Here is a 13,501-nt window from a genome sequence, read left to right on the forward strand (position 1 = left end):
TTTTAGTCATTTGTATTCACAGCTAAGTCATCTTTACAAAAATAATTTAATTTTTTTGCAAAATGAAAGCGGCTCTGATTACAGTCTCCCAGTTGCCAAATTTAAGTTTAAATAAACAACATTTGCAAAACTTCACAGAGCTGACTGAGTACCACCGGCTTGATTTCACTTTCAACACTCATTATAAACCCGGAAGAGTTTGTTAGTATACTATCTTCTACTGCATAGATTCCACCCCAAAGATGCATTAAAACCACCCACATTTCAAAAATAGGTCTAAGATGTTATCAAGCTATAACAAAATTATTTCCACTGAAGAAGGAAAGTCATTAGAATAGGAAAAAAGAAATTCTTCCTACAGTTATTTTGGGAATGTCTCTTTCAGGGCTTGTCTACCACTTCACCAGAGTCTGGTTTTCAGTCATTAGTATGATTGTTTGACTACAGATGCCAAATTTCTTGGGGGAGCATGGGGGCGGAGAGTTATCTACCCCAACCACTAAAGGATCACTAAAACTATGGGAGCTTTTTTTTTTCCCCCTTAACTAAAAACGATTAAACTATTTTTACATAGCCCTTCCTCTTCCCCCTTAACTGAAAACAATTAAACTATTTTTACATAGCCCTTCCTCTTGCGAATGGTCAATATTTTGCATATAAATTATTCCAATATGGGAACACCATACAAAACCACCCTAAACACTGAGAGGCCATTACAGCTGTGAAGCTTAGGCAATGCAGAACTTAACCATGTCACAATTACAGGATACCCATTTAACCTTAATTTGGTTCTTTTACATACACAAAGTAATTACAGAGTATATTTTCCAGCGTAAGCATACCTCCTTTGAAACAAGAGGTAAGCCTGAGATGTCAGTGGTTAAACCTTTGAAAATGATTTTGTTTTGCCAGATGAGGGAAAAAAATTCGTGAACACCAAAAGACGAGCACAGCTCCAATGGGAAAAAGTGGTCCCAAGTCCTCAAAGAGCAAACCTGCTCCTCCCAGATGCAGAAGACTGTAAGTAGTAGTAGTGGTAATAATAATAATGACAATTTCAGTCAATGAAAACAATATTACTACAGTGTATGGGAGCCCTGATCGCAGACTAGGGCAAATTAAATTATTACATTCCCTGTCATCACCTAGTGTTTGCTTAAATTTACTGCTTCATATTGCTGGATTGGCAGCCTATTTAAATTATTCAGCACTTTTGTAATGCACTACCTCTTTAATTATGCTTTTAAACATAGTTTCTCTTTTCTGCTTGGAAGCAGTTAATCTAGTTTCAGGCTCCTCGTTCTCATCTTCAGGCAAACAAGGCATCACATTAGGATTTTCTCAAATATGAAAATCATTTGTTTTCAGTCAGTCAAATAAAATTAAAAGGCAATGTTTGTCTACTGTTTCTGCTTCTATATGGCTTCTATTTATTCTCTGTATCTGTCAGTGGAACTTCATTGTAAAATTCTAGATTACTTTTTCAAAGATTCCCTACCAATGGGCGTAAAGCTCTGACAGGCAAACATCACATGAAAAGAGAAGAGAAAGACATTCTTATGGCAAATTCAATCATCTTGTGAAATTCTCTAACATTAGAAATAAAGAAACCGTTTACCTGCAAACAGCCACAGCTGAGAGAATAGGAGGAATTGAACACACTCCAGTTTGATGAACTGCTCACTAAACTGCGAAGCAACGGAGATAACCGCAACAAGCACTGCCCGAGCACTGAAAGTGGTGCATGGAGACAGATAGTAAGTTAAAAGTAAAGAGCCACAATCTCATCTTACGCTAACTTGGTTATTGCAGCTTTAAGAGAGAGGTTTGGAAAGTTTTCCACTCCATACTACTCTTGTACACCCCTTCTAAAATTAGAAAGGGGCAGCTGGCTATTGCAGGCGAAAGGCTGGAGCCCCCCAGACTCCCTCCCCCCTTGCCTTGACTGACGTGACTCCCAAGAGCCACGGAGGAATTTGGGGAAGGGTGCTTCCACCTGTTGGGCATGGAATGAGGTTGTCCAGGCATTCAATTTTAAATCCAACTGTCAGGAGCTGACAATAAAACAGGACACAGGACAGCTGTGAGGACTACAGGAACACCCCCACACACCTTCTCCATACTCCTTCAGTTTTGCGGTTTGTCTTACAGCAGAAACAATGCATGAAAAATTGTTCCCTGCTGATTTGGGCTTATAAAATAGAAGGGATCACTTCAGATTTGTTCTCATAATTTTCCAGCTGTGCTACAGGGTCTTAGCACAGAATCTGGCAAGTGTTCATACATCATCACACACCTCCAAAACCAGATTTTTTTTTGTAAATAAAGCATGCTGGCAATTGCACTGCAGATGGTGCATATAGCTGCATTCTGTACAGCAACTACTTTTATGCCTGCCTTAACACGGAGCTCACCTTGCCTTTTCCACTCAGTTTGAGCCGATTATTAGTTCAAAACATTTTTCAAAAAAAGTGTATGAAAACCATGACCCTTTTTGTTTTTTTTTTTAATTTGTGGAAAATGAGCAAATGCTTTTGTCGGTGTGAAAAAATGGAGGGAAAAATTAAGTCCTTTTAATGAACCTGCTTAGCATGCTCAAACTCCACTGCTCAGCATGACGTGACTCAGAACAGGGTGTGAGAGACGAGGTAACAACAGACAGGGCTGCGCATTATTCTCGGTCCCTTTTACAACGTCCACTACTGAAGGCAATACGGGTATTGCCATCCTCCAGGTGCTCAAAGGCAACAGCAGGAGTAGCAGAAGAGGAGCCACACTCCACCTTCCGCCTGGGCTGGCTACCTGCAAGGGGGCCCTCGCTAGCTGCGGGTGCCTGTCTGCTCTCAACCCGAGGAGCAGTTTGACTGCGTTTCCCAGTCCGGTTTGCAGAGTGCTGGAAATTTGTCCGCAAACTGGGTGTGTAGCTGGTTCTGTTCCCCAAAGATCGTGTTCTACCCAAAGTTTGTATGCTGTAAGCTCACGGAACAAGAAACATCCCCTTCTCAGTCCCAAAGCCCAGACCTGGTGTCTTTGCTCTATATAAGCACATTTTTGCTGTCACAGACTATTTAATTTGCTGAGCTGCTGACAGTTAGGGACAGTTCAACTTCAGAAGTGAGATTTCTCTAGAAGAAGCCTAAGTATTTTACAGTTTGAAAAACATCAAATGGCTATGTTTGCTGCAGGCAATGAAATAATTATACAAGGAGGACAGTAATCAGCTGCCTGTGAGCAACACAGACAGACATTACTCTTCACCTCTGGCTGAGGAGGGGTTCCTTAATGAGATCTGCATTAAGTACCTGTGGATATTTAACAAGAGCCTTTTAAGGACAAAGCCACAAACAGCTACAAAAAGGACCTACTTCTTCAACACAGCAACCGTCTTCTAATCCCAAGCCTTCCCCCTCCCCCAGAAGGGGCTACTGTGTACAGCATCTTGCTTTTGATTTATTTTTCCAGACTAAGCAGCACACCATATATTTGGAAATACATCTCACTTTCCCAAAAAAAAGTGTTTCTCTTTTGTCTGGCACAACATTAAGTAGAACATTAAGTCTTTAGTTTCCAGGCACCTTCCTATTTTGTCTTGAAACAGAGGAACATAGCTCTTTAATACACCATAGTTTTAGAAACAGAAAATAATCTGGATTACGTGTTTTATAGTATAATAGCATAGAATCTCCTGCTTTCATGTCATAACTTAAGCCTTTTTTGTGGTTTCCAATTCTGCCAAGTGTATACTTTTTTCCCTAAGCTAGTTTTCAGTAAGACTGTCCCTCCAGTCAGTTCACAGTGCACAGTTTGCAACAGCAGAGATACAGGAACATGCAGCTAGGCGTGGAACAAGAATGAAGTCATCCCTTTTGTCAGCTGCTGACTCTTGTATCGGACTAATGAAACAAGTGAACCGTATCTTATCATTAGTTCCAGCTGAAATGATACTGAACACTGGGTCAGTACAAGAACACCAAGTAAAAGACAATTCAGAGCTACTACAATTTCCTTGTGCCCCATTAGAGAAAAGCCCTGATATTATCGAATATATGCATCTGCATCCCAGTATCTATCACCCCACTCAGGTTTCTTAAAAGTTCTAAATTTTGCAAAAGGTTGTATTTTAGGCGTCTGTGTTTGGTCAAAGGTAAAAGGAACAATCTTAAAACATGTAAAAAAAAGTCTGACCTCTTAAAATTCAATGGGCAAATCTTAAAACAGCTTATAAAACAAACAAGTAAATTTATTTTTAATGATGACTAAAATAGTTTACATAATATACAAACAGATATGCTATCAGGACACACTCGGAAATAAGTCACAGTTGTTTTTTTTAAAAAACATTTGTCCAGTGAAATGTCCAAAATGTAAATGCCATCTTTTCCTTCCTGAGCTATTCTTAAACATCCAGAACAGCAGAACTTCCATGTCTTTTTACTGCTTATATTTCTTCCCATTAAAATAAAAAGCACTATCCATTGCTGGCTCTCTGGTTAGAACAAATCCACCTCTGGTTTAAGTAACCACAGCTCTCTGTCACTCAAACCGTGTTTTTTTTATACGCTTAAGGTGATTTTGGTCCATTCCACGTAACACCCCAAACCTTTGCTTGCACAAAGAACCCAGAAGCTCCAGCACCTCAAGAGGTTTTCCTGGTCAAGAAGGACTTTTTGCAAGAAGTCAGCTCAAGGGGCTTGTGAATAAAGGATGGGTCCAAGAGCCACTAATCTCTCAGCTGTTACAAGAAAATGTCCTATTAATTTGAGAGCAGACTTCACACGTTCCTTCATACTCAATAAAACCAAATGCACACGGACCAGTGGTTCAAGAGCATACACTAACAGCAATGACATGGAAGTGCTGCAATTCTCTTTTTTTTTTTTTTTTTTTTTACACAAAATACTTACAATAGAAACAAGTACATGTTTTTAGTCTGGTGTGAGGGATTCTCGGCATGAGGCACGCTAAAAAAAAAAGTATTTTAAAAACATGCATTGCAAATCTGTTCTTCACTAGAAGCTTATACAGCAAGCAGCAGGTTATATGTAGACACGTGAAGAAAGGTTATTTTTCTAGGATACCAAGTACCACAAATAAACAAACTCTCTTGATGCAAAAATAATTATCGTATTAAAATGAGAAATAACCTATGTCTTCCTAAAATTTTGTTTGGAAAGGGGATGCAGCAGGTCTTTAGTACACACACACGGCTGACATTTTATCATTTCCCCCCAAATTTTAAGACTTGCAGAACTTTGACAAAGAGCAGAGAATTCCTGGAAGCAGCAAGGCAAAAAGGTGCTGAGGGATTATGTAACTGACGTCAGTGCTACTAACATTAAGCAATCCTTTGTACCTCAGCTTTTCTCACTCTCCAGAACTGTTTGGGGCAGGCTCATTTAAGGAAGAAATGCTTGCTGAAAGGTTCTCTACAAGTCAAAAGTCTTTCAAGTAATTTTGCCATTTCTAGAAGTTGCCGGAGACAGCTGACATCTATGTTGTGATCAGATGGATCAAGAAAAAGCTTGTGCTTATAAATACATCACTTTATCATCATTTTTATGATAAAGTTTACATTTATGTTTTTCCTTATGTTAGAAGAAAAGTAAGCAATTCTGGCAGATGAAGGTGATGTTTTTGCATCCTATTGCCCTGTCAAACACGATACCAGCTTTATGTACCACCAGAAAAGGATCCTCATAGCAAAGCCAACAGTGCACCAAGATAGCTTCAGAAGCAGATGAGTGGTTCTGCACTAGTGGACACTTACTTCCAGCTCCAGGATGCCAAGCCTGAATAAGTCACTGAACACAATTTACCAACAACCAGCAAGTTCCTTGCTTACATTCTGCAGTTGATTTAGAGAAGTCCCAGTTACTTTAGCAGGAACTAAACTAGCTAGTTGGTGGAATTTCTCTGCACAAAAAGGACTGTATGCTGCCTGAGCTCAGCAGCCACGGTCAGTTCTTCCCTGTTCAGCCATTGCAACATACATTTTCTGTCTTCCTCCTTTCCCAACTCCTCTCCCATAACTTTTATGTGCATCCCTCCACAGGGAGGCCCTTTTCAGGCCAAACAGGCAACACAAGGTGAGATATACGGCTCCACAGTCCACTCAGCTTATCTGTGTCCATGCTATTATAGGAAACATCTGAACTGGTAAACTTCGCCCAGAGGAAATCCCGGACTTTCTCCTCAACTTCTTGCAAGGTGAGGCTCTTTCTCAGCGACTGCTCATCCAGGAGAACTGTCAGCAGAAGAGCCACATCCTTAAATGCTGCATTTTCATGGTCACAGTACTTGTAAAAGATTAAGGTGGAGCCTGCAGGCAGTAATTCAAATCGATGCACCACTGCTACCTTCTTGCCTTCTCTGAACCCAGAGCTGAGCTCATTATCTACCTCCAGCTTGACAATGTCACTATCCAATATGGCTTTGTCTGCCCCATTAATTTTGATTGTAGTAGCATTCTGGGAGAAGGCAAAAGCATCAGCAATCTCGTTACTTAGGCACCTCAGCGCTTTCTCAGCTTCTTGGCCAGCTGTGAACAGTAAGATGGCTGGCTCCAAATGCAGATGGGAAGCATTAAGGTGTTTTTCAAGGAACACGCGGGTTCTTTTCCACAGATTGGGGTCCTGACTTTGGTAAGTATTTTTTAGTTTCTTCATCTGGGCCCGAAATGCTTGCAGAATTTGAGTATCTCTACTTGACAAAGTTGCATCCAGAAGACTTGGTATTCCACTCCACAGGACATAAAGCAATGGGATACTAATTAACAGAACCAGTAACAAAGTCCAGTTCTTGTGAAATCCACTCCGCGATTCACCATCATCTATAGAAAAGAGCAGCAAACAGAAAGAAAACAATGTTTTAAAAGGAATCGGAAGTCAACAAGTAAGAATAAAGTAAGAGGAAACAGTAGAATTCAATGAACTCATCCACTCTCAAGCTACTGGTACAGTAGTTGAAGAGCATAAAGATGATGTTCTAGTTAAAAAAAAACAACAACTTTGAACTTCCTTAGCAACTTAGTGAAGTGACAGCATTAAAAAAAGGACATTTTTATACATTTCCAGATTGACTAAGAAATTGGACATTCTTCTGAAAAAGGAGCTCCTCTGAAAGTTTATCAATACTCCACTCTATTTAATCAAATCCAAACTAAGAACGTAAAACGGTTCTGAAAAAGGTCAAGCTTTTTCCTACATTTAGGCTCTGCAGACAAAGCCCTATACAAAACCTACCATCGCCAGAATGGTTTCTGTGTTGTAATTTCTCCTCCCTATCCCCATAAGGATAAAAATAGTTTCTGCAGCAATATTTGCATCTCAAACACTGGTGATCAACATTATCAGAAAACCTTTGTGGTCTTTGGATCAGTCAGCTTCACAAAGAGTATACACAGCAAACAGTGCACAGGAAGCACATAGAATATCAGATATTTTTATTTGGTTTTGTATTTGAACAGCTAAATTAACACTTGCTTGACCTACTACAAGCATAAGGCTCAATTCTGTTCCCAGTAAAATAAGTGACAAAATACACCAACCTCCCTGGAAACAAGAACGAACTGTATACCTTATGCTACCTTTTTATATCCTAACTTTAATCAGGACAGCCACACAACAGCTGTTAAATAAGAACACCACTAGGCCTGCCTCAGTTTTAATCTTGCAGCAAATCTTGTAAATACTACAGATGGAAGACCTTAAATTCAGGTGGAAATGTTACCCAAGACCCTTCCTTCCTTCCTTAGTGCTGAAAACACATATCCTAGCAAGCAAGTCATCTGTTCTGGCAAGGACCCTCAGTTTAATACCAGCTGCCAGGAAATCTAATACTTGGATAGGCATGAAAATGGTTCAATGTAACACACGCACGAAACAGAAGCGAAAGCAGAAGTCTTACTTTTGGCCAACGGCTGTGACTGCTTCCCTATACTGGACTGATCTCGAAATTTACTTCTGCCTGTTAAGAGATTAAGAAAGGAACATGAGAAAAATACTAAGACAACAATTATAATCAATCTTCCAGCGGGGAATTTGGCAGGGAGTTGAAATCACTGAACTGCAGTATTTTCATTGAAAAGCTGTTCTTAGTTATGCTTTTACATACAAACTCGTAGAAAGCTTACAGGAAGATTAACAAAGCACCCTTGCATAACACCTCGTTGAAGCGAACGCAGTCCTGCTACGCAGGACCAAAGGCAAGACTGGGACCTCGTGCCGGGTAGAGCTGTATCAAGTATGGGGCTTTCTGTTCTCTTCTGCATCATTCACCCTCCTGTGCTCAAGCAAGGCTAGTCTTGAACAAGGAAAATGACACATTCACTGCTACTACTAGCCTGAGAAGTCCCATTCAACTGGCAGACCAACTCGCCATCTATGCTCTTTGCCAGATGTCAGTTCTTAAGCCATCCTTACAATCTTGCATAAGAAGCACAAGTCCCCAACCTATCACAAATCACTCCCGAAGATTTTTAATTCTTGAAAAGTTATGCAAATAAAACCAGAGGCATTTCAAGTACAAGATGACAAAACGACAGATGTAGCAACCTGTTATTTTCTACACAAGGATCCCATGTCCCGATTAAGTTTCCTGATTCTGCTCAGGAGTTTGATGGACAGAAAAATGGAAGCTCAATCAACACATATATTAGAAAAAAACCACAATGCAAGCTATAAATAGCAAAAGCAAAGCGATATGTTAAAGGCATAGTGTCATATTCCCTCTCCATCTAGCTTGAGTCAGAGGCCGGCTTCATCAGCAGTCAGTTTCTTGGGCTGAATTGTACTTTTAAAGCAAAATGCAAGCTTTCAACTCCAAAATATACTTTTGGTCTATTTATTTAAATGGGCTCAGACAGCAAAGTACAAGAGACATTATCCATAAAAGAGTGTTATGAACAACTTTCCCAAGAGACCAGTATGAATATATACACTGCAATTATTGGTCAGCATGTTTTCTGCATTTAGTCAGTTAATTAAAAAGACAGGAGAATTTCTGGCTCCTTGTGAACTACAGCAACTGCTTCAAAGCTGAAGGCTCTTTAATAACCAAATCAGGATACTGTCAATGGCACTATTGAGAATAAATTGAACAAACACAGACTGCAGTAGTTATTTCAAGAACACTAAAATAAATTCTATAACCTTGTTTCTGTATGAATGTAATCGCAGAAGGTGCTAAAAGCAGCTCTGGTTTAAGCCGGAGCTTAACTGGCTTAATGAGCTACCCTATTCTGTAATTTCAATCCCCCGCTCCGATAGGGCACAGACATGGAGCTTGTAACTGGCTAAGCTTATATAAATCTTCTAATAGTTAACAGATCAAAATCACCTCAATTCTGTAATATTTTACAATGTAGCCCTGTTTGCAGAGACTAGGTTTCATGTTTATGAGACAGCTGTGATTCATACCCTAAAGGAAAAAATATTTCAATAAACAGTCTAAAAACAGATCCTACCCTACCTAAGAATCTTGCCTTATTTACAACACAATTTGCACAAAGGCCAAGCAAATTATTCGTCTTGACTAACTCAAAAGGCGTAACTTCTGCAGACACCTTAGAGCTTTCAGAGTTTCAAGTGATTTCACCCAAGACACAACCGGTCACTCCAGCAGCACCTATTACCTCTGGCACAGGAAACAAAAAAGTACCAGACTAGCGAGAACTCCCTGCATCAGTTCATTTTTCAAAGGCGTTTCACAGATGTGCAGCTACCACAAGACAAGCTTCTCTTCTGGAAGGCACTGTGGTTTTAAAAAAAACCCCTAAACACCCCCCCCCCAGGTTCTCCAGATTGAATTCTGATTTACAAGACTTGGTTTATGTATACCTGTTCAGGACAGAAACAAGCACCGAGACATTAAGAACAGAAGGCTACTAAGAATTCAGAACATTTTTTTTCCTGTTCTTTCAAGTACTTTTCCAAGAGGAAAAAAAAAACCAACCAACAAATCCACAAAAACAACCAAAGATAAAAATCTGAAACAAGGAATTGGTCATTAGATGAACAGACTGGAGTTTGCCAGCAAAGAAAAATGCTGCTCCTCTCCAGGAGTATAGGACAACTAATTCAATCATAGCAGGCCACCATTACTCGGGGAAAGGCTAGAAGGGATGGTGATGTGTACAAACTAATCTAAAATTCACTGCTACATGATGAAGGTTTTGTTCCCTTCCTCAGCTCACCCCCACAACGCCACTAATACATGCTCTGCACTTACTGATTGTCCCATGAGTCAACTCCATTTTCCTAACCTAGCCAAAAAAAAACAGGGGGGGGGGGGGGGGATGTGTGGAGAGAAAAAGTGGGTCATTTCCTGTGGTCAGCAAGTTGAATAACCTCATAGAAGGGCTCTGGCTCTGGAATGTGCTGCCTTGTCCAGCTTCCATTTGGATCTGCCTCCTGGGTCCCTTTCCACCTTCCCAGACAGAGTGTCCCAGGGCACAAGAAAAACCATAAGCAGAGTAAAGGAAAAGAATTCTGTACTTTTCACTTAATTACAGGGAAAGACTAGGTATCTATTTTTCAACTTACTCTGTGATGTAGTTGAGAAGTGCTCTTGATTTTTCTCAAGGAAGTCAGCCTTTCTTTCTGAAACCAAAGCACAAATGAAAGAACTTGGTTATCACATCAGAGGTCAAAGTAAGACAGACAAGCCATACATGCTTTTAGCTCTTTCTATGAAATCTTCAAAGGTCATTATGGCAGAAGTATATGCTGTGCCAAACCAAGCCGGCGCCATATGACAGCCTCTTGGACCCCTCTGTAGATGGGGAAAGCTACTATTACCTAATAGAAAGGACTTAATTTCACCCTTCGCCCTGCTTTTCCCAGTATGACACAAAATTATCCTTACTATTTTTTCTTTAAAAAAGTAATGATGCAATAATGATAAAATAAAAAGGATGGGAAATTAGCAGCGTCAATTGATCGCTAATGGAAGGTACCAGATTTGTCACTTCTGAAACCAAAACTTTTCAGCAGGGGATTTGTCACTTCTGAAACCAAAATTATTCAGCAGGAGGGAAAAACAAAATTAAACAGTGTAAAGCTACCACATTGACACCAGTGCTGTCAGATTGGGGAGGGACTCCAGCAAACATGGGTATGTTCTTAGCTGCCTGAGTAAAATGCCTGCGTGCGTTCCTGGGAGACAGCAGGCTGACATAGATGTATCCTTGTGCACATCTCAGCTACCTGGTTCACGTCTGTGTTTTGTCAGCCCGCACTCACAATTGCTTTCAGTGCTCTCCCATAAACACTGTGTGATTAGGACTGTTACTGACCAAATGAATGCAAGCCACTACCTCACTCTGACCAGTTAACCAGCTCTCCTAAAAACCTCCCTTACATAGTATCTGCTTGGATGTGTTCAAACCACCTGTAGTAACATAACTACCTTCTGCTGGACTAAAAAGTATCTCATGTTTTCCTTCTCATTGTATTTCCCTACTGCTTCTGTAACACACATCGAGAAAAATCTCTTGAGCAATGAATGGAAAAAAGTGCTCCCTCACTCTGAAATCACTTGGTATAGTCAGCTTCCCCCTGCTAAAGTCAAAAGTAACTCATCTTTTTAGAAAAAGAATAGTTCTGCTTTGCTTTGCCTGAGGCAATTAAAGATCCACTCTCATAACAGTTTTTGAAATGATATTACTCATCTTTTTGTTTTGCTTTTCAAAAAACAGACGGCTACATATTTATCAAAATTTAAAACTGCGCTTTCTTGAACTTCAAGGTCTTAGACCCAAGCAGATGACTGTCATACTACAATCAGTTTTAATTTGACTCATGGGCAGGAGCACACCCTGAAAAAAAAATTTTTTTTTTAAACTTCTTCATTCATTCAGATTTCAACTCAACAATTCCCCCTTTCGTAACAGAACTGAAAGAATGTCATTTTAGCAATCATTTGTTACATCATGGAAAAGGTACTAATAAAACTGGTGTTGTTACCTTTTAACGGTGTATAAATGTTTGGTTGATGCCCTGCTGGTTTCTCAGGTTCGTTACTGTCATAAGCCTTTGCTTTTTCCTTTATTAGATTCTCTTGAAGAAAGTAAGTTGAAGAACTGCCTGTCAGGAGGCAAAAAAGAAAAAAAAGAAAAAGAGGATCGGTATAGGTGCAGTATCATTTGTGCTCGTAACATCACAAAACTGAAGGACCAAGACACAGTTTCAGAACATACGTGATCTAAATCAGTGATTTCCAAGTTGTGATCTTCCAAGAGTTACTTTCTTAAAATGTAACCAAAAGCAACCGAGACTTGAAAAGCTTATGGTAAATTTGAGTTCACTACAAATATATGTCTACACCACCACACGTGCTTTTTTTTTTTTTTTAGGAGTCTTTGGTTTAAAAACACTTGAAAAAAAAACAAACCAGACATCAAGACACCAAATGCTAAGAACCAAGAAATGCCTTACACTAAAGGTATTCAGTGTAAACTAGTAAATACACAAGCATGGGAGTAAAGAGAATTTTTCCCACAGCTTTGGACACACAACTTACAAACAATAATTGTGCTGTCTTCCATAGCATTAGGTAGAGGGGAAAAGAAAGAGAAGCAAATACAGAACATAAGTCCCCTTTTTATGTAGTCCAAGCCATCCTTTAGTTAGGTCTTTTTCTCTCTCACTAACCATAAAGGCAAGCTAGGGCACCTATGCTCCTAACTTAACCCCATCAAGTAGCTGGGAAGAATTTAAACCAACACCATTAGGTTGTTTGCCAAATTACACAGCCATTTCGACACTGAAACCCAACTTCGTTAATGTTACTAACTAGAAAGAATAAAGCCCTGTAAGATGACAGGAGTCACAGAGCAAAGGTCAGGGCTGGAAAGCCAGTCAAAAACAGAACACCAGGAGAAGAGGTTTGAAAGGATAAAGTGCAACCACATGGTTGCCCAGATTCAAGGAGGGGAGAAAAAATTTCAGGTATGGAGAGAAAGCTGTAGTACAGCTGCGGAACAGAGACCATGACACAGCAATCAAGCTGAAGGGCATAAGCAGAGGAAACAGCAAAGGGAAGAATACCATTGGTAAAACTTTTTCTCTGTAACATTCACACAAGACCCTTTTGTTCTTTTAAAGTACTGGTTCTCCCAGGGTTTAATGTGTCTCTATAGCTCTATTACCATACGCACAAGGGCCACACACAGCTTGCCACCTAGTGTTTATTAATTTTACTTCAAGAAAAGAAAACATAGCCTTTTTCTAATATGTTCTGGTAGCTTTAGCATGTCTGTGTATGTGAAGCATACAAAGGAGGGAAAAAAAAAAAAAAACCAAAACCAACCCAAAACACAAACAAGGGAGAAAACTGTGAATTTTAAACTAAGATATTAAGCGACAGGTACAACAGTAAAGTAGTTGCACGTAGTGAGTAGGATACTATACTTTCAAAACAATCTTAAAAACCTGTTAAATGATTGATTTCTCACCAAGCTAAGAATGAAGATACTCACTAAATTACTTGATCCTCAGGAATG

The 13,501-nt window shown here is 39.7% G+C and overlaps 1 protein-coding gene across 1 annotated transcript in view; it reads right to left on the reverse strand.

Annotated features, from left to right (window-relative positions):
- Positions 1-6,032: 6,032 nt before the first annotated feature.
- Positions 6,033-13,501, reverse strand: part of LOC104075017 (torsin-1A-interacting protein 1-like) — a gene marked incomplete at its 5' end in the record, with an annotated part of 9,951 nt that continues 2,482 nt past the window's right edge. The window contains 3 exons of the mRNA XM_009575353.1: positions 6,033-6,829; positions 7,906-7,965; positions 11,964-12,083. Coding sequence (XP_009573648.1) covers positions 6,033-6,829; positions 7,906-7,965; positions 11,964-12,083 — 977 coding nt within the window. The remainder of the gene's footprint in view (positions 6,830-7,905; positions 7,966-11,963; positions 12,084-13,501) is intronic.

This window comes from Fulmarus glacialis, unplaced genomic scaffold, assembly GCF_000690835.1.
Source record: "Fulmarus glacialis isolate BGI_N327 unplaced genomic scaffold, ASM69083v1 scaffold28973, whole genome shotgun sequence".
Lineage (NCBI taxonomy): Eukaryota > Metazoa > Chordata > Aves > Procellariiformes > Procellariidae > Fulmarus > Fulmarus glacialis.